At 50.2% G+C, this 25,749-nt stretch overlaps 10 protein-coding genes across 10 annotated transcripts; 2 read left to right on the top strand and 8 right to left on the bottom strand.

The window, feature by feature from the left end:
• Positions 1–295: 295 nt before the first annotated feature.
• On the bottom strand, positions 296–3,230 carry hsp90 (chaperone Hsp90). The gene is made up of 3 exons (XM_025575632.1): positions 3,064–3,230; positions 2,581–2,874; positions 296–2,516 (listed from the first exon to the last, which is right to left on the bottom strand). Exons 2-3 carry the CDS (start codon positions 2,839–2,841, stop codon positions 666–668), a joined length of 2,112 nt encoding a protein of 703 aa, XP_025428759.1. The 5' UTR covers positions 2,842–2,874; positions 3,064–3,230; the 3' UTR covers positions 296–665.
• Positions 3,231–4,295: 1,065 nt separating this feature from the next.
• Positions 4,296–6,259, bottom strand: BP01DRAFT_129084 (NTF2 and RRM domain protein). Its single transcript, XM_025570463.1, has 3 exons — positions 5,826–6,259; positions 4,721–5,746; positions 4,296–4,648 (listed from the first exon to the last, which is right to left on the bottom strand). Exons 1-3 carry the CDS (start codon positions 6,141–6,143, stop codon positions 4,355–4,357), a joined length of 1,638 nt encoding a protein of 545 aa, XP_025428758.1. The 5' UTR covers positions 6,144–6,259; the 3' UTR covers positions 4,296–4,354.
• Positions 6,260–7,623: 1,364 nt separating this feature from the next.
• On the bottom strand, positions 7,624–8,044 carry BP01DRAFT_376036 (uncharacterized protein; the record flags this gene model as incomplete). Its single annotated transcript, XM_025576927.1, has 2 exons — positions 7,624–7,941; positions 7,994–8,044. 2 exons carry the CDS (start codon positions 8,042–8,044, stop codon positions 7,624–7,626), a joined length of 369 nt encoding a protein of 122 aa, XP_025428757.1.
• A 1,441-nt stretch (positions 8,045–9,485) lies between these two features.
• On the top strand, positions 9,486–11,913 carry BP01DRAFT_404501 (uncharacterized protein; the record flags this gene model as incomplete). Its single annotated transcript, XM_025578710.1, has 5 exons — positions 9,486–9,501; positions 10,196–10,239; positions 10,292–10,322; positions 10,395–10,536; positions 10,604–11,913. The coding sequence occupies 5 exons, from the start codon at positions 9,486–9,488 to the stop codon at positions 11,865–11,867; spliced, it is 1,497 nt and encodes a 498-aa protein (XP_025428756.1). The 3' UTR covers positions 11,868–11,913.
• A 45-nt stretch (positions 11,914–11,958) lies between these two features.
• BP01DRAFT_376034 (Nnf1-domain-containing protein) lies at positions 11,959–14,712 on the bottom strand (the record flags this gene model as incomplete). The annotated part of the gene is made up of 6 exons (XM_025576926.1): positions 11,959–12,253; positions 12,384–12,766; positions 13,507–13,575; positions 13,644–14,138; positions 14,204–14,405; positions 14,456–14,712. The coding sequence occupies 6 exons, from the start codon at positions 14,710–14,712 to the stop codon at positions 11,959–11,961; spliced, it is 1,701 nt and encodes a 566-aa protein (XP_025428755.1).
• Positions 14,713–15,776: 1,064 nt separating this feature from the next.
• On the bottom strand, positions 15,777–17,487 carry BP01DRAFT_359237 (cyclin-dependent serine/threonine-protein kinase phoA). Its single transcript, XM_025575631.1, has 3 exons — positions 17,174–17,487; positions 17,079–17,102; positions 15,777–16,966 (listed from the first exon to the last, which is right to left on the bottom strand). The coding sequence occupies exons 1-3, from the start codon at positions 17,402–17,404 to the stop codon at positions 16,037–16,039; spliced, it is 1,185 nt and encodes a 394-aa protein (XP_025428754.1). The 5' UTR covers positions 17,405–17,487; the 3' UTR covers positions 15,777–16,036.
• Positions 17,488–17,651: 164 nt separating this feature from the next.
• Positions 17,652–18,904, bottom strand: BP01DRAFT_417806 (putative SIR2 family histone deacetylase). The gene has a single exon (XM_025579278.1). It carries the CDS (start codon positions 18,844–18,846, stop codon positions 17,704–17,706), a length of 1,143 nt encoding a protein of 380 aa, XP_025428753.1. The 5' UTR covers positions 18,847–18,904; the 3' UTR covers positions 17,652–17,703.
• Positions 18,905–19,059: 155 nt separating this feature from the next.
• On the top strand, positions 19,060–20,786 carry BP01DRAFT_346305 (PQ-loop repeat-containing protein). The gene is made up of 2 exons (XM_025573632.1): positions 19,060–19,249; positions 19,305–20,786. The coding sequence occupies exons 1-2, from the start codon at positions 19,194–19,196 to the stop codon at positions 20,482–20,484; spliced, it is 1,236 nt and encodes a 411-aa protein (XP_025428752.1). The 5' UTR covers positions 19,060–19,193; the 3' UTR covers positions 20,485–20,786.
• Positions 20,787–20,793: 7 nt separating this feature from the next.
• On the bottom strand, positions 20,794–22,660 carry BP01DRAFT_394025 (co-chaperone SGT1). The gene is made up of 2 exons (XM_025578288.1): positions 21,524–22,660; positions 20,794–21,467 (listed from the first exon to the last, which is right to left on the bottom strand). Exons 1-2 carry the CDS (start codon positions 22,367–22,369, stop codon positions 20,895–20,897), a joined length of 1,419 nt encoding a protein of 472 aa, XP_025428751.1. The 5' UTR covers positions 22,370–22,660; the 3' UTR covers positions 20,794–20,894.
• Positions 22,661–22,668: 8 nt separating this feature from the next.
• Positions 22,669–25,420, bottom strand: BP01DRAFT_324879 (terpene cyclase/mutase family protein). The gene is made up of 4 exons (XM_025572840.1): positions 25,064–25,420; positions 24,536–24,999; positions 23,035–24,480; positions 22,669–22,977 (listed from the first exon to the last, which is right to left on the bottom strand). The coding sequence occupies exons 1-4, from the start codon at positions 25,268–25,270 to the stop codon at positions 22,890–22,892; spliced, it is 2,205 nt and encodes a 734-aa protein (XP_025428750.1). The 5' UTR covers positions 25,271–25,420; the 3' UTR covers positions 22,669–22,889.
• Between the last annotated feature and the right edge of the window lie 329 nt (positions 25,421–25,749).

Below are 25,749 nucleotides of genomic sequence, written 5' to 3'. Positions count from 1 at the left end.
GCGGCTATGTTAGCCAACGCCACTGGAGTTGGCTCCTCGTTGTCGGATAAATTTTACTTCCGAAGAGTACTTTTGCGGAGACAATGGATCATGGAAGCATAAAACCTATGACCCCCAAAGCAGTGGCGGTGAAGCATGAGGTTTCCCCTGAAAATAAGAGAAACTATGATGCGCTGTGTTTGATGTCCTGCCAAGCCCCTCAACCTAAGATTGAGAGCCATGTTGCTATGACCGGTTATAATGGTGCAATTACACTGAGGTTTACATACTGCAATAGTTATAGTTACTAAGCATATCAACGCAGAAGAGTAGTTCTTATTTCTCCATAATGGAATCTACCGATCTGAGAGAAACACTCTCAAAACTATCTGAATGAACACACGGTAGAAGTGTATATCAATCAGGCGAGACATAGTAGTTAAGTTGTTGAGACAGAAAGCAGAAAAAGAAACGCTCAAAACGCCGAAGTTGTTCACAGGGTGAATCAGGTAGTTAGGGTGATAAACGAAGAGAATAAACAAAGGATGATCTTCCGCGTCGTCCGTGTCGAGACGTACTGTCGATTCAGTGATAAACAACTGCATCTAAGGTTGATACCGCTGAAACTAGAGAAGGTCTTCATACCCAAGTGACTTCGTGATTGGGATCATCCTGACGTTCGACATTTAGTCGACCTCCTCCATGGAGGACTCGCCGGCAGCGGCAGCAGCAGGAGCAGCTTCCTCGGTAGCCTTCTCCTCAGTGGTCTCGGCATCCTCGTCGATGTTCAGACCAAGAGAGACAAGCTTGTGAATGCGCTCAGCGAAGCTGGCAGGCTCCTCAATGGTGAAACCAGAAACAAGCAGGGAGGTCTCGAAGAGCAGCTGAGTGATGGACTTGACGGTGCGGTCACTCTCACCATCAGCCTCGACCTTCTTCTTAAGCTCCTTGACGATAGAAGACTTGGGGGAAATCTCGAAAGTCTTCTTGGAGGACATGTAAGAACTCATGGAGGTGTCACGGAGAGCCTGAGCCTTCATGATACGCTCCATATTGGCGGACCAACCAAACTGACCAGTACGAATGGCACAGGGGGCGCCAACAAGCTTGTGAGAGACAACAACCTTCTCGACCTTGTCACCGAGAATGTTCTTGAGGCTCTTAGCAAGAGACTCGTACTCCTTCTCCTCTTTCTCGCGCTCAGCCTTCTCCTCCTCGGTCTCCTCGAGCTCGAAATCCTTAGTAATGTCGACGAGCTTTTTACCGTCAAATTCTTTCAGCTGAGTGAAGGCATACTCATCAATGGGATCAACCAGGAAGAGAACCTCGAAGTTCTTCTGCTTGAGGCTGTCCAGGAAGGGAGACCTGGCAACAGCCTTGATGGACTCGCCAGTGATGTAGTAGATCTGCTTCTGGTGCTCGGGCATGCGAGTAACATAGTCCGCAAGGGAAGTGGACTCGTCGCCAGACTTGGTGGACTGGTAACGGAGGAGCTTGGCGAGGGTCTGACGGTTCTGGGCATCCTCGTGGATACCAAGCTTGATGTTCTTGCTGAAAGCAGAGTAGAACTTGTCGAACTGCTCACGGTCCTCAGCAATCTCAGTGAAAAGCTCAAGAGTCTTCTTGACAATGTTCTTCTTGATGACCTTCATGATCTTGTTCTGCTGGAGTGTTTCACGGGACAGATTGAGGGGAAGGTCCTCAGAGTCGACAACACCCTTGACGAAGCTGAGCCACTCAGGGATAATGTCAGTAGCATCATCAGTGATGAAGACACGGCGGACGTAGAGCTTGATGTTGTTCTTGGTCTTCTTAGTCTCGAACAGGTCGAAGGGAGCACGCTTGGGAACATAGAGGATGGCACGGAACTCAAGCTGACCCTCCACAGAGAAGTGCTTGACAGCAAGGTGATCCTCCCAGTCGTTGGAGAGGGACTTGTAAAAGGCAGCGTACTCCTCCTGGGTGATGTCGGCGGGGTTGCGAGTCCAGATGGGCTTAGTCTTGTTAAGCTCCTCCTCCTCGATCTTGCTCTCCTTGATAGTCTTCGTCTTCTTCTCCTTCTTTTCTTCCTCCTCATCATCAACCTCTTCAATCTTGGGCTTCTTCTCGTCGCTTTCTTCCTCCTTAGACTCGGCCTCCTCATCGGGGACCTCCTTCTCGGTCTCCTTCAGAACGTGAAGGTAGATGGGGTAGGAGATGAATTCGGAGTGCTTACGGACAACCTCCTTGATGCGGCTCTCGTTAAGGTAATCGGTCTGTTCATCCTTCAAGTGAAGGATGATCTTGGTACCACGGCCAAGCTGCTCACCCTCAGTGTCCTGGGTAAGAGTAAAGGTGCCACCGGCAGCGGATTCCCAGATGTACTGCTCATCATCATTGTTCTTGGAGATGACAGTGACGCGGTCGGCAACCAGGTAAGCAGAGTAGAAACCGACACCAAACTGGCCAATCATGGAGATGTCAGCACCAGCGGAGAGAGCCTCCATGAACTGCTTGGTACCGGAGCGAGCAATGGTACCGAGGTTGTTAATCAAGTCCTAGCATGACATAGTTAGCAGATGTGACACTTCTATGATACTGGTGTCTTGGGACGTAACTTACAGCCTTGGTCATACCGATACCAGTATCACGGATGGTAAGGGTCTTGGCCTCCTTGTTGGGGATGATGTCGATGCGGAGGTCCTTGCCCGAGTCGAGCTTAGACGGGTCCGACAGAGACTCATAGCGGATCTTGTCCAGAGCATCGGAGGCGTTAGAGATCAATTCACGAAGGAAAATCTCCTTGTTAGAGTAAACAGTGTTGATAATCAGCGAGAGGAGCTGAGAGATCTCAGCCTGGAACTCAAAGGTTTCAGCAGACATGATGAAGGTAGAATAGAAAAAGCGGATAGAATTCTGATGAAAATCTGTTAGTAACTTCTGGTTCGGCGCGACTGAAGATGAACCCAGACGACGGACTGAAGGGGGAGCGAGCACACAAGTTGTCTGCCTCAAATTGGCATGCTACAGACTTCGAACAGGATTCCCAAGAATTTCCAGGCATCTAACGGGGCTAAGAGTGGGAGAGAGAGATGATATACTCACAGAAAAATGTAGGAGAAAGATAGGAGAGGTATTACAAGGTCAAGGGAAAGAGATGCAGGACTGCTGGAGGATGAAGCAGACTTGAGTAGAGAGATGAGGAAGAGATAATAGATAGAGGGAAGGAAAAAGGCGATGGAGGATGGGATGATGGGAGATAGAGATTTGAGGTTGGAGGGTAGGAAGTTAGAGAAATAAGAGAGAGATAGAAGAAGGGGGAAAGATGGTAGGGTTGAAATCTGGGAGAGGGGAGGGAGGCGGACAGCGGGGACCTTATGCTTGCGGCGGCGGGACACAAAAATTTGGCTCGATTCACTTCTACGGGGTTCTACAGCGGTCTCTGGCGGTCTTTGATGATCGCTGGCTTCCCCAGGAACTTCCAGTTTATTCCAATGTATTCAAATTGTGTTTCTAACTGATGGATCTAGTTGGTTCTATCTTCATTTGATCATAGAAACATACAATAATCCACTCACAGCTTGACAAAGTACTGTGTAGTAGTGTAGTGACTGTGTACTCACTGTAACTACTCCCTACTGTAAACTCTGACTCAGAACATCATTACAGCTTATGCCTGAAAAACCAGGCAATCAATCTAGAACGTTCCGCTCCACCCCTCCTCCCCCACCTTCACCCTCCTCTGAAGCCAATCACCCTTCCCTTGACAACACTCCGTAACACTCTACACACGACACACTACTACTCTGGCTGCATCACTGCATGGCGCACATTATATTCCCCTGGGCATGTACTCCGAGAGTAGGTTGTCTAGCTCTCGAAGTTGAGGATATAATCAACCATAACCAAACGGGCACTAAGCTCGCTATGCTCAAAAGGTAGAACACATTCACAAAGGTCATTTCATAACAACACAAGATGTAGAAAATCCGAGGCAGAAAGATGACCCAAGAACAGTCCAGCTAGGAAAGAATAAACACAACTTTTCCAACCGCTAATATGCATCGTGCCTAGAGCAGGACCACATAACACATGTCATTATTCAGTAAATCCGGGGGGGAAAGGAAAGTAATACATGTCCTGGATCGCCGTGAGCATCTAATCCCTATAGAAACGTTGGAAAACCAGGATGAAGGGCTAAGGAGAAATTCAATGATGACCAGTGGAAAGAGATACAGAAGGGAAAGGAGAAAGATTATCGTCTGTACATCTCACTGAGATACTTCCAGCTGCCTCAAACAGAGTATCGGGCTTCGGGGAGGTGATTGCTATTTTGGAGTGAAAATAATATTTTTTTGGTGCTTGGTTGTTTGTTCGTTATAACGTTGCTGTAGCTTTAAGCAGCCTGGGTCTGGTTGCGGCCTTTGGCATTGGCGTTGCCGCCACGGCCGCGAGGAGCAAAGCCACCGCGCCCATCGCGCTGGAAGCCGCCGCGGCCTTGGCTGCCGGCACGGTCTCCACGACCACGGCTAGCGCCGCCGCGGCCAGCATAGTTACCATTGTTACCGTAAGCGTTGGTACGAGCACGACGCTCTTCGACGTGAATCTGCTCGGTTCCGATCTGATGGGGATTAGCAGCAACAGCAGCATTGTAGCCGCTCGCATCGGCGAACTCGACGAAAGCGCAGTTCTGGACAGCGGGACCACGTTAGCGTCATGACATCATACAAAATCTGAGTCCGAACTAAAGGAAAGTGCATACCTTCTGACGGCTCACGTCGAAGTGCTTGAGCTTTCCAAAGCGAGACAGGGTCTGCTTGAGCAAGCTAGCGTCAACTTTCTCCGTGACGTTCTTGATATAGGCAAGAACGTTCTGCTCCTCAGTCGTGCGAGACTGGGACTTCTTGTGGTCGTGACCAGCGGTCTGCCAGCCGGCTCCATCGCTGGATGAGGGTTGGCTGGGAGCGGGCTCAGCTGCAGCGGGAGCTGGTGTAGGAGCGGGAGCTGCGGCTTGGGACGAGCTGGCAGAAGCAGCTGCTGACGCAGGAGCAGGGGCAGCCGCAGGCTTAACCGGAGCGACAGGAATAGCAGGAACCACCGTAGCGATAGCGCCGGACTTAGACGCGATGTTGGCCCAAGTCTTAGGAAGAGCCTTGGTCGGGGGGGCGCTTTCCTTGACGGGTGCAGGAGCTTCCTTCGGCTCAGGGGCAGGGGTGGGCTCGGGAGTCGCGGATTCTTCGATCTTAGGCTCTTCAGCGACGGCGGGCTCGACTTCCACGGAAGCAGTCTCGACTGGGACCTCCTCGACCCCGGCACCATTAGCCTTGGGAACCGAGTCATCCCCGGAAACTTCCTCGACGATATTCTCGGTCTGCTCAAGCTTCTCGTCAACTTGAGCAGCAGCAACCTCGTTATCAACCGGGGACTCCTCAACTTGAGGCTCCTCGGTAACGGGGGCAACCTCGGCCTTAACCTCAGGTTGGACGGGCTTATCAACACTAGGCTCTTCAGCTGGCGCGGTGGGAGCGGCAGCGGGGGCAGTTTCTTCAGTCTCTAGTTCTTCCTCGATATCAACCAAGTACCGGAAGATATCATTGAGAACATAGTAACCATTGGGCTGCTCAGCCAAGACGAAACTCTGCACGAACTTGCGAGAAGGCTCCGATTTGTTGGAGATTTCACCAATTACGGAAACAAGAATGTTATCAAACGAGGCCTGCGAATCAACGTTGAGAACGCGAACTTTGCAGTCGTGAAAATCCAGTTGCTTGATCTTTTCGTTGATGGCCTGGCAAATCATTTGTCGTTAGCGACGCTCTTGGCGAGTAGCGTAGATGCGCTGACGCGCTTAATTGAGATGTACCCACCTTCTGACCCACTGCAACTGGAACGCTCTCCGCTTCCGTTCCAAAAACAAACTGAGAGCGTTTAGAGTAAAAAAATTGGAGTTTCTCCGGACTGCGGCTCATGTTGGTATAATACTGCTCGACAAAGTACCAACCCACTTCGTCCTTAGAGATGCCATTCTTTTGCTCAGTCGAAGGCGCGTTCGAGGGAGTAGTAGACTGTGCAGGCTGGAAACTGGCAACGTTATTCGCATTGGAGTGAGCGTGGTTAAAAGAGTCGGGGTAGGCATGTTGCGCAGGGTAGGTGCCGTTCAGAGGAGCCTGGGTCGTGTCGGCCATTGTGTGATGAGTATGACTAGAAGATTGAGAAGAGATGAAGGCGAGAGACGAGGCAAGTATCACGAGAGCTCAAGGTATAGTAGCAAGGAAATTTGAGCTCAATGCGGCAATTGATGGCAGTGACAGCGAAGCTCTATTGAGGAGACTTTTTCACCTGTCTATGTAACCTCTTTGTTAGCGACTGATGGGCTTCAAAGAATGGCAGTAGATGAGAGCGACAATAGCCAAGAGGCGGGATCATAAAAGAAGATGACATGGAAGGGCATCGGCTGAGAAGCGGGATGAAAGCTCACTAGAAGTGTAGCGACTTGGACAAAGGGTACAGATAAGAATCAATTATGTTCAAGTTGTGGGCGCGTTGAAGTCGTCAAGGTGTGAGATAGTGGAGGAAGTCTTGTGCAATACGGAATTGAGCAATGTGCGGAATCTTAGAGGAGAAGCAGTTAAGGGAGAAAAGCAAAATGAGATCGTATGTGTTGAAAGGCTGAAAAACCCGAAGAACAGAAGAATTTTGGGTGAGGAGTAAGCCGTTAGCGGTTGACAGAGCTGATTTAGAGGAAGTGTTGAATATAAGAGGTTGGTAGGTAGGTAGTGGAAAGGCCTGCTGGGAGCGTCGAACCCAGAAATGGCCGCTCGGCAGTATCCTCACCGCTTGCCTCACCCGTAGTAGTAGACACCTGAGGCGAGAAACGATCTTGGCTGGTCTACATAGTGAAAGACAACTTCGTATCTTCAGCCTGATAGCCATGAAGAGTTTGCTTCGAGAGCTATACGATCCTAGCTATGAGCTCTACCAAAGGTTCTTAAGGCTCGTCTTGAGTACAAGCAGGAATTATCCGGGAACCATACTACCCACCCAGCGATTTGGGTCCTTCAACCGATGGTTCTGGTAGTCATTGACAGGTGACATCAAACTGCCTTGCGAGGCAGAAGCGAAAGTAGTTCCATCAAGAGGCTGTGATCTACAGGCGCATCGAAGCCTTCTGATTTGGTCCTTGGAATCTGGAGCAAATCAAGGGTATGGACAATCATCACCTCGATCCTTTCGAAATTCACGAGCCAAGTTCCCGTATACCAGCGCCCTACTTGAAATATACTCGATCCGGAGAGAACAAGAACGGCCTTCCAAACACAACACAGATTCTTTCAAAAGACATGCACATCGACGAGATAGACCGAACAGGAATATTGATTGAAATTGCAGTAACGGCCACAAGGGGGGCATCGGACTGGTAGAAACAGAACAGCTGGCTCAAGACAGGGGGTATGAAAACATATATTAGACAGGCTTCTTATCCGGAGTCTAAAAAGAATCGGATGCGGTCCATAGTACTTCGTGGCAGCGAATATTGAAAAGCCGAGGAAAGTGTGACCTCCGGTCACAGACAATAGTCTGAAGAGGTCGATCAAGAAAGGCTCATGATAATTACGCGTGGCAACCAGTTGACATCTAAAAGAAGGCAATAGGAGGAGGGTCATATCAAGGTGATGCAGACGAGTCGACAACGGCCTTCTCATTCATGGTGGGCTCGCGCATGATGGCATCCTGGCCTGTCATTCTTCGATCCAGAGCGCGCTCAACCTTCGCTCCCAGCGCCAATTTGCTGAGGTTATCGCTCTTCTCAGGAGTGGGCACAAAGCGCTGCTTGAGAAGGGGCTTGTTCTCCAAGCGCTCTAAGCCGTCCCGCAAATGATGAAAGTCAGCCAGTCGGGGATCACCGCTAGGCAGGCTTGAGAGATCCGATGACGCAACTGAGTGGCTTCCGCTGACTGTCGAAAATCTCTTCGATGTTCGGTTCTATAAAACTAGATCAGAAATCGGGCACCATATTCGGGATGCCATAACTGACGGATTGCGTCATGATTGGTCTTTCGGAGTCAAGCGAGGTGTGCCTGGCCATGGCTTGATAGGTGGATTCCGGTGTTCAGGATATGCTGAAATACGCCGCTCACAGCTGCGTAATAAAACTATTATAACCTAGATTTAATCGATCAAGCTTGATTAGCGAATGTTGGACCCAGTGCGACAGTGAGTCAGGGCATGTAGAACAGCATCTGATGATACCAGGGTGGCCAATGCGATCCCTCCTTTCAGGTTGAAGGCATGAAGACATTGGCAATATTTCGAGCATGGGCATCCATGCTTAGGAAGAATTGGACAAAACTTAATAGGGTCGGCGCGAGGGTGCATACCTCTTGAAGAGTCAAATTCAGAAAGGGGCCACGCGAAAGATGCTGTATGTCCTACACTCAGAGGAACGATGAAATTGGGGATGGATTGATCCAAGGAGCAGAGGAAGACGAAGGAGGAGACGGGGGTGGTATAAGAGAAAGGGAGGGCAGGGGGAAAAAATGAAAGCCAAAGAATAGTAATGGTAGTGAGCAGGAAACCACAGGAGAGGTAAGCGTAGGTGAGGTGAGGAGCATACGTGCGCACATGCGTTGAGCGTTTGCTCAGGGATGGAGACGGGATTAGGAGCCATGTTAGTGGGTCGCCCGCGGTAAGAGACCACCTAGTTATGTGTACTGTATAATATGTACTAGGTACAGTATTTTTTTTACTACCTTATAAGAGGATTCTTTTTCTTTTGTTTCTTCCCCACCCCCCGGCCCCCTTTTTCTTGTCTCTCTTTTCATTTCTTTTGTTTTCCGAATAAAAATGACAGGATCTGGTGAAATCAATAAATGATTAGAATACAAGAACCTGAGATATTTACCTCAATTTCTTCGATTCGGAGTAACTATGTTATCTTTGATTTTCTTTCCCTCTCCATATTTGGAAGTAGCATTTAGCTATACAGTATTCCGCGTTCCTAGTATGTGACTGAGTTCCCACGGAGTATTTTCCCTAAAGTCGGGGTAAAAGTACGCAGTCCGTGACACGCCAATTCTTGCGTTCTAGCCCAGTAGTACGGAGTAATCCGTATATACACCACATATTCTGGCTGAAAACGGACCTGACTGCGCAGTACGCCACACCTCATCAGAATCTCCAAGATGGTCAAAGAAATGACCGAGTATGCGACACCCAGCGGATCGCAGCTTGGTCATCAAACAGGGGGAGGGGAAGATCATTTCTGCTGCTGAACGATGTCACCGGGTTCTAGTCCCTGGAGTACCAGGTTGAACAGAAATCAGCCCACATGCAACCACTAGCCCGCCTACCCCGGGACAAAGAAGTGCTAGCTATTCTTTGTCCGGTGGATTGTAGGTAATCGAGATCCGACAGAGATAGTATCAAAATGAGCAATGACCGAGGGAATCAGGGCATGAGGCGACCCTCCATCAGCACCGTAATAGATGAAACCCAGAGCCAGCCCGTTGCTTGCCACGTGCCGGGGCATGCCGCAGCTGCCACGCGAGTTGGAAGTTGGGATCTCGCAACTTGTGACAAAGCAAGGGAAGGAAAAGTACCTGCATGACTGGAACTCAATCGGTCTTACCCGAGGAGACTTGGAAAGCAGGACGATCCAGACTTTCTTCTCTTATCTCCTTTCAAGTGACATGACATGGCGTGGTATACTACTAGTACCAATAGACTAGTACTGCTACCTAGTTTAGAGCAATCGTGCCCCCATACGTCACAGAGTCCGTGCATTGCAAGTGCCTAAGCATAACTATTGACCAGCACCCCGGACAGTGGTTGTATCTGTATTATGCACCTTGAAGTGAATTTGTGAAGTCATCAGCACTCCAATTTTGCCTGATAGCCATCTATTCGAATCAGCTTCATGAGTCCATGACAACTTCCAAGTGGCCAAGATCAGGGCCTAATTCGGCGATCCCTGTTGAGACTCCGCGGCGTTATATAAACAAAGAAGGCGGTGTCTCCGGCATGACTCAGTCACCTGATGCGGGGAAGGAATTTGGGCGGCGGAAAAGTCCGGTGCTGCAAAAGGTCTTAAATAGTTGTTGACTGCTACTATAGTTTTATGCCCGATCCTCTTTTGTTTGTTGTAGAGTAAATACTACACGTTCAGCATCACACACATACACACGTCCTGACACTTAATTGTCATCATCAAGACCGAGAGGTATGCCAAAAACCAAAGCCTTCCTCAAGGAAGCAAAGACCAAGAAGAAAACGGCACAGCGAGTATGGATCCAAAACTCCCCCATTGTCTCTCGCAGCGTTAACCGTACTTCAGGCCCCCGAATCCGCCGATGAATACCTTGCAGGTATGTCGGAGGCTGTTTCTACCTGTAGCATTGCGTGGGTCGGGTACCATGAGACTAATTGACCCTTTCCAGTCGGTGTGGAACAGGAGGAAGCTGGAGAGAAATGGCGGGCTGGGGATGCTGCCAAATCGCTACGCTTCTTCAAGCGCGCCATCAGTACCTATGACGAAGGCTTGAGTAAGCATCCAGGTGCATTTGACTTGGCCTACAACAAGTGAGTTACAGGTCTTTCACAAGGCATGTTGATTCGCCATTTGAATACGTGCCTGACAAAAGAATAGAGCTCGAGTTCAGTATGAAGTCACACAACATCCAAAATTAAAAGCTCAATTGTCCGCCCCATTGGGTGATGTCCTGCATGAGGCACTAGAGTCCCATAGGTTGGCGCTAGCTCTAGAGCAGGATAGCTCAGACGCACTCTTCAACACAGGCCAGGTGCTTACAAGCATCGCTGAGATCTTAACCGATTCTAAGCACCCATCCGACGAGCGCCTTTCGCGAGCCGTGAAGCTTCTGCAGGAAGCAATCGAGCTCTTTCAGCGCTGCTTGCTTCTTCAGGAAATGAAGTACACAGAACTGCAGGAACAAATCAAGCAATTGGAATCTGGTGATGCCGGACAATCGGAGGTGATGACGCAAAGTACGATCCATTCTGAGCTATCACCGGAAACCAAGTCAGACGAGCAAGAACAATGGGCTGCCATTATAGAACCGGTGACCAAGGATACGTTGGTCGACACGGCGATAGCACAACTCGACACATTGACAACCCTCTGCAACCTGCTCACTTTCAACCCAGGCGTTGGCTTAGGATGGGTGGAGGAATACTCTTCTGATCTTCTGCAAAAGCGTATTGCCACCTACGTTGAAGGATCAAGCAGACAACATGAAGCAGCGTTGGCCCGTGCCAAGTTCACCTGCGGGCTGAATGAATTGCTCTACCGGAGCGGTCAGATAGAACCCGAAACATATTTTAATCAGGTTTCGCAAGCTTTCGGTGCAGGATTAGATGTCTCAGCCGATCCGGGTGGTCTCTGCAGCAAAGCAGATGCGTTGACGTCCTTCAATACCGCTCTCATCGATCTTCCTCCTTACGAGCCTGAGCTTTTCACAAAAGCGTTGTCATTGCGTTGGCAGGCACTATCTGCAGCCCTCGATGCTCTCACAAAAGCATCCAAGCATCCCGAAGCAGATGACTTGCCAAAAATCCACCTGGCCAGGGGGGATGTGGAGATAGCTAGGTGGAGACTGGGCATGCCTCCCTGGAATCATGCCATGGCTCAGCAATATGCGGTCACACTGCTACGCAATGCGCAAACCTACTACCGAGGAGCTGCAGCGCTGGCTAGGAGAGACGGGGTCGCAGAAGAATTGCGGGACGGGTCGTGTAAAGAAGCCATTGCAGCGGCATTGGAAGGGCAGAAGGAGAAGCTGGAGCAGCTTAGGAGAGCTGCGCCAAAGGAATTGATGATGGTAGCTGAAGACGTTGTCGGTGACGGATGGATGAGCCCCGGTGATATGGAGGTTCTCATATCACAATCGTAGCGCTATATTCCTGAGCGAAGTGGATAGCCTGCCTCTTCCGGATTCCACAAATGGTCTCTAGTATGAAATCGCGTCGTGTATGAAAGTCCAATCATATTTCAGATTGAGCCCTGACTTCAACATCCATTTTGGCGGCTTCTTGGCGAAGGTTATTATCGCAACTAAACTGTGTCGCAGCAGCAGCAGCACCCTCCAAATCTGCAACAACAGACTCCAAGCTTGACAGCAAGTTCTGAATATTTTCTCTTTGCGCTTGCACGCGTTGTGCCAGTTTCGAGTTCTCATTCTGAACCGACTCGATCTTAGTCTTCAGCGTCAAACGTGTTTCCTGCATAAATGGCAGGAGATGGGCTCGAAATAGCTCATCAGGTGGCAACGTATGCGGACTGTTCACAAGAGTATATGATTATCCGGTTAACCGTCCGTAGCAAGCAAGCGCAAAATAACGCAGGAGAAGAAGGGAAGGGTGGAGGTAAGAAGGAAGAAGACGGAGAAATCGGGAGAAAGGGGACTTACGCAACACTCTCATGCCCAACCCCGTGATCTTTTCTGTACCTCGCCTCCCCAACCAATCGATCCAACTCATTCAACTGCCGGATAGCATCTCGCTCCGTCAATATGTCTTCAAATTCTGCTTTGGCACTCTCCTCTAGCTTCGCATTCAACTGTCGCCAGACGGACTCCAGACTGGCAGGGACTTGCTTAGCGGGGGTAGGAAAGCAGCTTGAGAAATTCGCATATGAGTTCGCACGTAGAGTACGCGCGAGTGCTTTGTCAAAGATCTCTTGCAATTTGGCGACGCGTGGTCCGGGGGTAAAAGCGACAGGGGCAGGAGGCGGAGGAGAGGGAGAGGCAGGGGCTCGATTAATTCTGTGGGCGGAATTGGTGTTTTCGGCCATCTTGGAATAGAATGAATGCAATAGGTAGGCGACTGTATGTTCTCTGCTTCTCTTTTTCTTTTCTTCTTCTTCCGTCTCTATATTTCTGGTTATTTGTTCTGTATCCTTTCCCTCTCTTAAGTTGTGATTGAATCTCTGGCAGATATGCAGATAGCTTGAGGTGTGAGCGTAAATATGTACTCTGGAATGGAGATGATACATGACCGAGCGACACGCGCGGAAGAACGCGTTCCATCACGTGATATATCCATGAAATCTACAGTACGTATCATGCACATAGTCTGTACTGTACCGTACATATCACGAAGCTGATAGAAGTGACCAAGAAAGCACCGGATGCCAAGTATTATGATACTTTCTTGTTAATCGACAACAGCTTAGGGACACAGGAAGCCTTCAGGGGCGACACCAACGCAATCGATGCTGAACCTGGAGACAATAGAGAAGGGAACGAATGACCTATGAATACAAGCACGAACACAAACATTGAGGTACCGACACTCGACACTACCTTCAGATCATGGGCGGCTGGGGGCAAACTCTGGTTCTTTAGATTTGGGTACCTCCCTGGTCCTAAGCGTGCTCTCGCTCTCGGCACTCTCGCTGCGATTCAATTGACCCTGGCCCTGGACATCGACCCGCCTTTGAGCAAACAGCAGCTCTTTAAAGGCTGGCCATGAGATTGACACATAGATAAGACTATTCCAGAACCCTTGTAGCGGTAGCACCAGGCCCGAGACAAAGTTCAATGCAAAGTTGGACTTGTTAGGGAGAACCAATGAATATACCCGGTTAGCAGTGGATGGCACCTGTGCATTTCGGATCATATGTGGTCAACGCAGCTCGCGTCTACAGAGTCGAAGGAGTAGATACTCACCCATGTAATCAGGAGAGCAATAAAGAACAGAATCGCATATTTGCTGTAAGCCCATGCTGCCGAATTTGTTTCCGTCATAGTCGCTGGGCGTCGGTTGCCGCTGATATGATCATCTCTCAGTGATTCTTCTGCAGGGCTCTCACGAGGCTCGTGCTCGTTGCCGGCTTGTATGGTGACTGAGTATGGACAGTAAAAGGCGTGGAGACTCTTCGTCGATATTGGGTCATCGTCTTCTCCAATCGGTAATGGCATGGTTTGTACAACCTCGCGGGTTATTGAAAACTCAGTCACTTTGGAGAATTGAATACTAGTCGAACCTGCGGGCATATTGGTAGTGTCCGTATTTCCGGCACGGTTCAGCAGCTGCCGCTTGTTGTAGATAACACTCCCTGTGCGCACATAGATGAAGATGGTCAGGCACATAATCATCCACACTGGCCCATAAAATAGACCAATGCGAAGAAAGTCCCACGAATTCGAGACCCAGCACCAAAGCTATGATGTTACTAAAGTACAAGGGGACTGAGAGGGATAAATCTGGGTCTTAGAGGTACGCTTACTGTTGCTGCCCCGTAAATCTTGCCCCGAGTTTCGGTCTCTATGAAAAAGTAGACGAAAGCAGGAGTAAAAGGTAGCCCGTAACAAGCCAGTACATATCTCGATTCCAATCGCTCCAGCTGTTTAGAATCATACTTGTGAAAGAAAGTGAGATACACGTTGCAGGCCATTGCAAACGTCCACAAAGCGTCAGCGGGCATGAACCTAGCAGTCCGAGTCAGTGAAGAGCCATGGGAATCGCACAGGAGACAAACCATTGAATAAGGAAGCCCTGGAACTGGCAAAGGATACTTGTGGTTCCCAACCGGACTCCTGACTGAGACATCAGGGTTGCGACGTTTGCCATCATGTTGCCCCATGATGCATAGAACACTAAGCGGTTGATAGGCTTGCGGAAAGAGGAAGATGAGATAAAAGAGATGACTATGATAAAGGTTCCAATAAGAGAGATAGCCGAACAGACCCGCTCTGTGGCAGAGATGGCTCGTAATTGTGATTCAGATAGTGCCATTGTCTCCGAACCATGAAGAGCCAATGCATGCAGCCACGCAACAAGTTGCTATCACACCATGCAACCTGCAGCGGGCCAGATCAGATATATTAGGGAGCTTCTAAGGTTTTTATACAAGTCGACAAGGTAAAAATACCAACTTTCATCCACCCAAATGTATAATCAAGCCCCTATAGTCTCGGCATTGCCAGTAGTGTCAGGGTGCCAACTCCAGAAGTCACCAGCGCCAACTTTCTCTCGACGCAAACCGAGAATTTAAGCGAGCTACAAAGGATGTGGTAATCGATAGTCATACGCCGCTGTATAACTATAAGGACACAGAACGCCAAAGAATCACCGAGCACACCATTCTTGTTGCTAGCAATGAAAATGTGGCAAGAGGCAGAACCCCTGTTCAAAGAGTTGAGAGCGAAATTGGTCTCGGTGGCCTAAGAATTCGTTCCCGCGCAATGGCCAGGCCGATCTAGTCTTCATCGAATCAGTCAGAGTTCCTCTCTATCCCCATGTGGTTTGTCTATTGCTGGTCATGTATGACAAGCCTTACAGCAAAGGGAGATAGCCTTGGTAAGCGTTGACATTCGAGAGTAAAACTAAACTTGTCCGCTACTTACGTTCGGACGAGAAGAAAAAGGAGTGTGGGGATTTGGAAGCGAAATGGTTAGCATAGGAGTTTTGGAGGATGGAGGCTGTGTACCGTACATGAAAGCGACCACAAAAGCCCTATCTGAGGATCTGAGGATCTGAGGATCCGATGTCGATTATCGATTCCGAGTGGATAGGAAGCAAGGAAGACAAACTTAGAGACTGCCATACATGTTCCGATTGTGTATTTAGCATATTACACGTCTCACGCCCACTTGTCGTGTCTCCCCCCTGACCCTTGCTTAGGAAGGCCATCATTTGTCTGGGCGAATTTGATGAACCTCAGAACGTGCGACAGAGCTGATGCTGTGCGCTCAAGCAAGTAGCTGGCATATGACCATTGGCCAACCAAACTACGGGGTACTTGTACGAAAGGGAAACCTAGCGGATGGTCGAGTCCCCTTTCGGTAAACAAGATGTAGATATTATTGACCCACTGACGATAGTTGCCTTGCATACGCTAATTATAAGCTGAGAAAAAGACGAGAACCCGCGAGAACACCACGTCAAGCCCTTCTTCAAGTATAACGCCACGCTCCTCGTTCTAACCCAAGACCACTACCACGTCCTTCGTCTGATGAATATACGCCAACAAAGGGCGACGGTAAGACATACCAGCAGAGAACAGAATCAATATTGAGATACGGGAGTTGAAGACCAATCGCTTCCGACATGCAAGGGGCTAATACGCTTGTTGGGGAGGCACCATCCCTCCATAAGCTCCAGACATTTGCTGCTGCTGCTGTTGTTGTTGCTGCTGCTGCTGCTGCTGCTGCAGCTGCGCCTGTAGCTGAGGAAGATCGTGGAACCATGGATGCTGCAAGGCGTCGTGAGCACTGATGCGCATCTCGGGCCGAAGTTGAAGCATGCGGTTCAACAGATCGAGGCCCAGCGGATCGATCTGAGGTAGGATCAGGCCAAGATCCTGGGTCGCATAGACGTGAAAGTTCGATTTGTACTCCGGCAGTTGAGAGATGCCGGGCCATGACCGTTCTGAAGGCGTTCCCATGAGACGGAAGATCTTTTGGAGTTGATCTTCGTTAGTGGTGCCAGGAAATAGGGGACGACCGGTGTACAATTCCGCCATGATACAGCCGGCTGACCAGATGTCAATGCTCGTGTTATAAGTTCTGCTGCCTAGCAGGACGTCTGGAGCACGATACCAAAGCGTCACAACCTCATTGGAGAAGGTGTTGACGGGAATACCGAAGGCGCGGGCCAGGCCAAAATCCCCAAGTTTTAGCTGTCCTTTCTTATTGATAAGAAGGTTTTGAGGTTTCAAATCACGATGGAGGACTCGGTTCTCATGGCAGAACGCAATGCCTTTCAGGAGTTGATGCATGAATGACTTAATGGTTGCCTGGTCCAGTTGACCTCGATCGCCTCGTGTATCCATGTACTTCTTAAGATCTTTGTCCATGTACTCAAAGACAAGCATCAGCTTGTTCTCTGTGTGAATCACATCATATAGCGAGACAATGCTTTCATGTTTGAGCTCTTTCATGAGAGAGATTTCTCGAATCGCGGTCGATGGCGTTCCTTCTTCGGAGTCTAGATGGATCTCTTTCAGTGCAACTAGCTCGCCTGTTTGGCGGTTCCGCCCCTTGAAGACCTAGAATAGCGAGAATTTGGAGTAAGTCGAATGACATATAATTTTCTTTTGGCCCAACGTGCAGCAGCAGCAGCAAACGCAGTTGTAAAGGGGGGTTGGGGAAGAGGCTTACCGTAGCATAGGTACCCTCTCCGAGCTGAGGAACGACCAAAAAAGAGTCAGCAGGCGTATCAATAATACATGGAGAATCCAACGGCTAAGAATCACCTTCTCCAGCTGCTGGAAAGAGCTAGGCTGTTGCTTGTCCATTGTTGGCGAGGTGGTGGTGTTGAAGGCCTGCTGTGCGACCGAGGAATGGGGTTGAGACGGTGGCGCTTTAGGCTGTTGCCCGTGAGTGAGATATGACTTGGGGGAAACAAGAGTTGAGATGAGGTCTAGATAGGCTGTGCGCTGCAAGGAGGAATTAGAAGCAGATTGTGAAGGGTCGCGACAGTCCATGGAACTGAATCTGAGGGGGGTTGGGCGCAGTAGTCGTTCAAACTCACAATGGTTGACCAACTGAGCCCCGCGCCTGGGTCGGAGATGGAAAGGCGGAGGAGAAACACCCAACTTATGTAAATAGGTTACTCAGTGACTTAGTCCTCCACCATGTGACTGGAGAGAATAATAGGCTCTTTTTGCCTTCAATCTTAATACAAGCATGCATAAATATAGCACTTGAATTTATTTCTACATGGACAAGCATGCATACATAAAATTCTACAACGTGAATCGGTCCATTAACAACCTATGCTTAGTTAGTGAATGTGAATAGGGAGTTGGTCAGACACCGGGCCTAGCACAGATTCCGAAGGCAAATTCACTCGAATGAACCGAGACACAGTATCGTGATCTCCTCCAAATAAAGCCGCTTCATTCCTGACCCCTCCAATATTGATGATTCCGATGGGCATGCCTCGTTTGTGAGCTCGTTCCACTAATCGCCAGGCCGAATACGTTGCAAGACTACTTCCCAAGACCAGCAGTCTTCCGGCATCATCAATTGCCTCTTCGGCCGCTTCTTTCACAACAGGGTCAATATTCTCGCCAAACATGATGACGCCAGGTTTAAGAATCCCGGCGGTTGATGTGGGAAGCCAGGCTCCATCCTGTTCAACGTCTACTCTGGCTAGTGTGCCATCTTGAAGGCGTGGAGGCTTATCCAGACAGGTAGGGCAAGAGGGATATCGAAATGTCGAATATGGTGCCTCCGGCAGATCGACATCCCCATCGGGGTTGATCTTGAGTCCCCTCCGCCGTTGCTCCTCTCGGTTACTGGTATCCAAAGCGCCAATATCAGTCATTTTCGCCAGGAATTCAGCCCAGGCCGGGTTGAGCCTTTCAAGCGACTTTTGAAATATTTCCCGGGGCACCTGGTTCCGACAGTTGACGCAAATGACTGATCGGAGGTAGCCATGCAGCTCCAGGGTTGGTAACTCGGGATGAGCGAAGGAATGGAAGGAGTCCACATTTTGCGTGATCACTGAACTGATATAGCCCTTGGCGCCTATATCCCGAATCGATAGATGCGTAGAGTTGGGCTTTGACTTCAAAAGGCCCGGCCACCCGATAAAACTGCGAGCCCAATAACGTTTGCGAGACTCATGGCGAGTGACGAATTCGTGATAATAGATAGGTCTATACGCTTTATTGGTTCTATATGTGCCATTCTCCCCTCGGTAATCGGACAAGCCTGATGCCACTGAAATGCCCGCACCAGTCAAAAGCACAGTCTGGGCATGTCTGCCAACATCCACGCCACGCAGGTAGGGAGAAGGCGGTGCAGTGAGAAAAAAACGAAGGGCGTCAACGGCCCCCGCAAGTGTGCGAGCAGAGGGGGGGACAATAATCGGAGGAGGTAAAGGCCCAGTAAAGGGAATTCGAATCGAAGAGCTAGTCATTGAAATGCTTCATCTTGGGATGGGGGAGGGGGAAGTATTGGGAGGGATTTGCGGAGGGAAATTTCCCGGCAGTACTTTATAGCTTACATCACTACGGATGGTCTAGATGGGGGTTGGATTTACCCCAGATTGTCTCACGTGATATTCTTTTCCCGACAGAGTCTGCGGACGTCATTTACCTTTTCTATTATCTTCCGGTTCTCCTGCTGGCACCACAAAAGTAGAGAAATTGGGTATTGACGGGGGAGTAGATTTCAACTACTCTGAGCTCCATTCTCTTCTATATTATTCACAGCAAGCAAACATTATTCTATAACAATTTTGTCCCCCACCCCCCGGCCCAAAGCATGTTTCCCGCACAGACCGGCAATATCGATCTAGAAGCCCTCAGTGGAATTTGTGGGTATGTACATTTCTATAGCTCTCTCTTAATGCTGAGGATTAACTTTAGAGACCAGGTCGATATCAATTGCCTGCTGGGTGGTTGTCTTCTCACCTCAAATCATTGAGAATTTCCGTCGTGGATCTGCCGATGGCCTGTCACTGCTCTTCCTCATCGTCTGGCTTGCCGGTGATGTCTTCAACATTCTCGGCGCCGTTCTACAAGGCGTTCTCCCGACGATGATTATCCTTGCCGTTTACTATACCCTTGCTGATGTCGTCCTTCTTGCCCAATGCTTCTATTACCGCGGTTTCACCCTCCGAGACGAGCCATCCCCACTGCACCGTGGCTCGGCAGCTTCCCCAATCCACGACGAGGAAGATGCTGAGGAGACAGAGGTGCCTTCTCCTGTGGTGGCCCGCAAGCCCACGGAAAGGACCGCTCTTCTTTCATCCAAGCAGTGTGGTGGCCCTTCCTACCAGACCAGCAGCAATAACAACAGCTCCGCCTCCTCCCTCACCATTACCCCCCATCACCAGGACCAACGACCAGCTCCGCTGACAACCCGTCGTTACTCTTCCTCCGCATCGTTCCTCCATCCCTCCATCGATGGCACTCATCTGTCTCCAGTGACTCCCTTCATCGAACCCGCTAAAGAAACCCGACCCCCACGCACTTTGTCCGCCCTCCAAACCACCCTCTTCCATGCCTCGGCCATTATCCTCGTCTGCGCCGCCGGCGTCTTAGGCTGGTTTATCAGCCAACGCACTGTCCAGCCCTCCGACCACCATGACACCTCCTCCACCGCCGATGCGGCGCTTGAAATGGATCCTCTCGGTCAAGTCTTCGGCTACCTCTGCGCCGCGTTGTATCTCGGCTCGCGCGTACCGCAGATTCTTCTCAACTACCGTCGCAAATCGACAGACGGCGTCTCCCTCCTGTTCTTTCTATTTGCCTGCATTGGTAACCTGACCTACGTGCTGTCTATTCTGGCGTATTCCCCTGTATGCGCAGATGCTAGCGCAGGCTCGAGTCCCTTAAGCCCGGCTCACCACCATAGACGGTGTTCCCCCACCGAGCTCTCCAGCCGATACGGCCGATACATCCTTGTCAATCTGTCTTGGCTAATCGGGAGCTTTGGCACCTTGTTGCTGGATATGTGTATCTTCGTGCAATTTTTCCTGTACCAAGAGAACACTGGTGAGGAAGTCTTGACAGAGACAAGTGCAGACGAAGATGAGACTGTTCGTGGCTGATGATAATGATAATGACGATGACGATGACGATGCTGATGACGATGCCGTTTATTTTCCTGTCTCGCGAGGGATGCCCTTCCCCACAAGGCCCACGGAGTTGGTGGAGTTGAAAAGTCGAAGTTTCTTATTTATTCGTTTGGTGAACCCTCGGGATTTGTCGCATATCCTTGGTAGACTGGGTTTTGTGCCAAATCGCCCAGTCTTACCAGTCAACGACAATTTTGATCTCTTCACTGTATCTATATAGTTACACTCTTCCAGAAGTTAGAGAAGATAATAGATATCATAACCTTTTGGATATGGGATCACATAACATTGTTTGACATCAAATTAATTTCTAGATTCCCTTAAATGGCTCTGAGGAGGATCAATCGAGGGGGGACTAGTCAAGAGATCATCGCCCCCTCCAACTACTCGCTAGGCGGCCTCACATTCACTGGTCCCCGACGAACTTCCTCCCAATTTGTACTCAGCGATGTTCCTTGACTCTCGACGTAACTCTTCATCATAGCGCGCCGGGTATCGGGGTCAGCATTAGCGTACAATTTCTTGAAAAACGAGTCCACAGCGTCGGCGCCATCGGAATCATTCCCTTCGTCGTCGCCATCATCCTCCGCCAATTTGTTCTTAGCATCGGACTTTTGGGAAGTCTTGGCGGTCAAGGTGGAGGCGAGCTTATCCCAGTCTTTGGCACCGTGGCGGGAGGAAGTTGGGTATACAGGGCCAGGTGCAATTGTAGTATTGGCGCCGAGTTTTGAGGGGGTGGGGGCAGCTGTCGCAGCATGACGATCAGCAAGCTTGACAGTACATGAGGTGGACTCGAGAGCACTCCATTTCTGGCCGGGAATTCGTTTGCGGAGGGTAAGTTCAATCTTCGTGGACATTACGGTCGCCTTGGAGTTAAAAGGTTCAATAGGAGCGAAGAGAGGGTCGAGAGTAAAGTCATAGTGAGCACCGGAGGGAAGAGGGAACTGCAAAGAGGCCTAACATGGGATTAGAGACATAGATCGTCGCACCAACAAAAAGTGCAAGAACATACCGATTCGCTTTTCAGGTCCACGTCAAGTTGATCCTTGGGGATGCCTTTGATATAGAGGGTGACTACCACCTGATCCTGCGATTGATACCACTCATGGCGGACCTTTCCGGGTGCAGTGGTCGTAACCGCAGCAGCAGGCGAAGAATGAGCAGCAGCGAGCGTCTTTTTTGCGGCCGTCTCCTCCGAGCCGGCACTCTTTCTATCATTGCCAGCAGCGACACCTTGCTGCTCCACGCCCTTCCCTCCTTTCAACCTCTCCAACTGCCGTCTCAGATCCCCTTCGCCGGGTACAAGCACTCCCTCCGGCACCTCTCCCACATTCACCCCGACAACTGTTTCATCCACCGAACCCTCCCGAGCCAGCTTCTCCAATCGACCCCTCACCTTGAGCAACCAGATCGGTAATTCCTGCTCGAAGCCATGCTTCGCACCACCCGACTTATTACCCACCGCCATGGCGCTCATTACCTTCTCCTCCATTTCCGTCGGCTTCGCCCCCATAGAAGCGCTTCCCTTATATTGACCGTTCAGCTTCTCTTCAATCAGCCTAAAGACAAAGTCTGCATCCCCGAACCGTCCGAGCTGAAAAAGAGCCACCCCGCGCCTCATCTGCGCCGCAAGTATCAGCTCCCGCTTGCCGCGCTCCCGAGCCAGGATCACTGCGATTTCAGCATCACGTAGCGCGGCCAGCGAGTCGGCAGGTTTCAAGCGCGAGAAAGCGGTAGAGCGTTTGATGTAGTAGGCTGGAGCACGAGGCGAAGCGAGGAGGGCGGTAGTGTAGTGAACGAGGGCGCGGGGGTAGTCGGATTGACTGCAGGCGGTATCGCCTTGGGATGCTGCGTCCATCCTATTTTTCTGGTTTTCTGGTTTTATTTTCCCGGTCTCCTTGAGTTCCGTTCGTCTTTTGTTCTCTCCGTTTTGTGGGGTTTGGGGGTTGGGGGGGGTGGGGGCGGGGGGTGAAGGACAAGCCGGAATCAGATACTCTTGTGCGCGGAGGTTGGGATTGCGTCTGTTTGGTGTGTAAAGTCCGAGAGTCACATGTGAATGTGAGAGTCTTGCTGAATCTTGTCTTCTACAGCTGGGAGCACGGGAGAGATAATAGTATAGGATAATGAGTATAACCAAGCAAGTTCTCGGACATTAGGAAGCAGAAGAAAGAAGTAGTTCGAAAGTTGGAGAAATCGACTGCGGGAAAGCAAACAATAGCACAGCCACGTGATCCATACTTTCTCTCCTCGAAATCGATCCTCAGAAATGAAGCCAAGGATCAACTAACAATCTGATTGACCATGAGGACTCTGTTAGCATTGCCCTATTATTCAAGTTTATTCTATTGTACAGATAACTATGACCCAGTCGCTACACTTCACAAGGGTTCATTGCCGAATTTGCGTGCATACAATCCTAAAGCCCGAATCGGCCAGTAGAGCTTGTAATTCGGATAGGAGATCATACTGCCAATCACATTAGCAACTAGGCAGGCAACCAATGAATCTTAGAAAGACACTTACCACGACTGATTAAATACTCCTTCGATAGATTCCTGCAGCCATTCGCCGTTTGCCTGTTGTCGTGACATCAGAAGCTTCATCGCCCGTTTCAAAGGTTCCTTGTGAGGATAGCCCGCTTCCATCAAGGCTAGACAGGCCCACGCTGTCTGCACCACCTGTGACGTCTCGTGTTGCACGTACACATGCTTTTCGCTGCTGAGATATGACTCGCCCCAGCCACCGTCTTCCTTTTGTTTCGACAACAAGAACTCGCAGCCGCGGCGGGAATCTTCGCTGGTCTCATATGTCTCGCCGATGCTTGCCAGACTTTCCAAGGCGAACATAGCCGCATAAGTGAAACAGATTCCCCACGATCCGTACCAACTACCATCAGCCCGTTGCACCCGCTTGATATACTTCACGGCTCGCTCCTTGGCGGCTCGAATCTCATCGGCGCGGTAGTCAGGGAAATACTTGCTGAAGAGTGAAAGTGCAGTCACAGAGGCCGTTGTGCACTCGGGATAATCGTAGCCGATCATGATGCCTCCGAATACTTCCGCGGCATTGAGCCACTCCAGCTTGGTCGATCCACGCGTGGTCTCATATTCGGTAAACCCTCCGGATGGGTTTTGCATCAGCAGCAAACAATCGACACTGTCTTTCAATCGCTCCGTCGAGATTAATTTTGGAAAGTCGTGCATCTCCTGTAGCTGAATCGTAGCTCGTAGACCCTCGGCAGTGCAATCGCTGACTGTGTATCCCTGCGTCTTAGTACTGAATGGCCACGCACCCTTCCGATGCTGGCGATAACATTTCTCCTGGTCGGGCACGTTCTCGCGCATTTGATGGTCTTCCACAAACTCCAGTGCTTTGGTCAACATAGGTCTCCACTTCGGGTCTGCTGCAAAGCCAGCCACAACAACAGCCTGGATAATGAATGTGGTGTCCCAGACCTGGACACCATTGGTGCCGTTCATCAACATGCCCTCATCCTTCATCCACATGTAATCATTCAAGCGCTCACGATGCCGGCGAACAGAGTAGCTATCGGGGCCGTCATGCTCGTAACACGCAATCATGTTCATAGGATTGCTTACCGGGCCCAATCCAGCGTAGTCCGTATTCTCATCTTCCATCCGAATCAGCTCCCAAGTCCACTCTTCCGCACGACGGGTCACCGAAGAGACACGGAAGTAGGGGCTCCAGAAATTGACAAGAACCGAGTTCAACGTGTTTAGAAGCCATGTCTTTGGGTAGTAATTGTCTGCGGCGTGTATCGAGTTGCGGTGGCCAGCAAAGTCGATCGAATCATACGGTTCCGTGTAGAGTTCTTGCCTGAGCTGTTTGGTGAGGGGGTCTAGTGGATGGGCGAATTTCCTCGACCACAGATAAGACATGGGCAGGAAGACCTGTCGAATGTGAATCCACCACCGCCAAGGGGCAAATGGCACCCAGTCCGGAAGTAACCTATGATCATGAACATCTCCCATCTCAATCGGATAAGGACCACAACCCGACATACCAGATTTCTGGCGGAACGGGATTCACGCAATCCCATTCCATGACGCCCAGCACGCTGAGAAAGAACTTCGCCCAATGAGGGCCATAGAGCGCACCCCCGAACTTATGAAGTAGGCCGCGGGCCTTGACCATGCGGGGATCATCCTCACTAACACCAATCAATCGCAGCGCAACGTAGTTCATGCACGTCCCAAAAACCGAGCTATGGGCCTCAATGTGAAGACCCCAGCCACCGTCTTCCGGATGCTGCCGGGCAAAGAGATATCTCTTAATCTCGGTCGCGTACTCCGGGGGGATTGGAGTATGCGTAACATAGTAGGTGATCATAAGCCCCGGTAGCAGGAACATAGGTCCACCATACTCGCAGGCCCAGTTGCCCGGCTCAAGCTGCAGTTTGGAGAAAAATTCCAAGCCGTTCTCTGCACATTGAAGTGGGGTCTGGGGCGTTGGAAGCTCGGGTAGGCCCTGGAGATACTCTGGTCAGGTACAGTGTAGTCGCAGAGCGGAGCGCGCACCAGGCAGGACATACCGTAGGCAAACCCAGAAAGTATTTATCTGCCACCGTCTGCGGCCACTTTTCGCACTCCTCATCAGACTCGAGATAGTGCCACGTCTGTCGACCACGATCGTCCCGTAGTCGCCACCGGGTGTAGTCCGTTCTGGCATCACCATGACTATCAGGAGTCAAATGACCCTGGGCAGGCGTCCTCCACGGAGCGATATGTGTTTCCGACATGGCTGCTTTCAGCTGCTATTGGAGGGAGAGAAACACGGGAGCAATTCAGATCAAGCGAGACAAGTCAGTGATAACGACACAGCGAATACCGACTAAGCAAGCATTGACAAGATAGCTGAAAGCTTCAATTCCTGTGTGCCCAGTTTTCCGCCTTGCTTTGGAGTCCAAGAAGAGTTTCAATTGTCCAACATGTCGATCGGCGAATATGCCCGCTTAGTCATCATAGGCACTTAAGCCAACAGCCTCAGTCAACTAATTAATTTTAGCCATGTAGTTACCACATGTCAAATATGTTATTTACTGAAACTGGTGTCATGAAGTAGTCATGCATCATTAGAAATTAATATCTGGAGGAACAACATGCTCCAAGCCAAGGCTCGCAAGCACAATGGTTCTGAGATGACAAGTATACAAAAACAACACGCAATCAATCTACCAATTCCTCCGGGTATCACTCAATTAATCCTGGGCAACCATTC

Source organism: Aspergillus saccharolyticus (genome assembly GCF_003184585.1).
Source record: "Aspergillus saccharolyticus JOP 1030-1 unplaced genomic scaffold BP01scaffold_32, whole genome shotgun sequence".
In the NCBI taxonomy this organism is placed as follows: Eukaryota; Fungi; Ascomycota; class Eurotiomycetes; order Eurotiales; family Aspergillaceae; genus Aspergillus; species Aspergillus saccharolyticus.
Note: the sequence above shows the minus strand (reverse complement) of the source record. Positions and strands in the feature narration are given on the sequence as shown.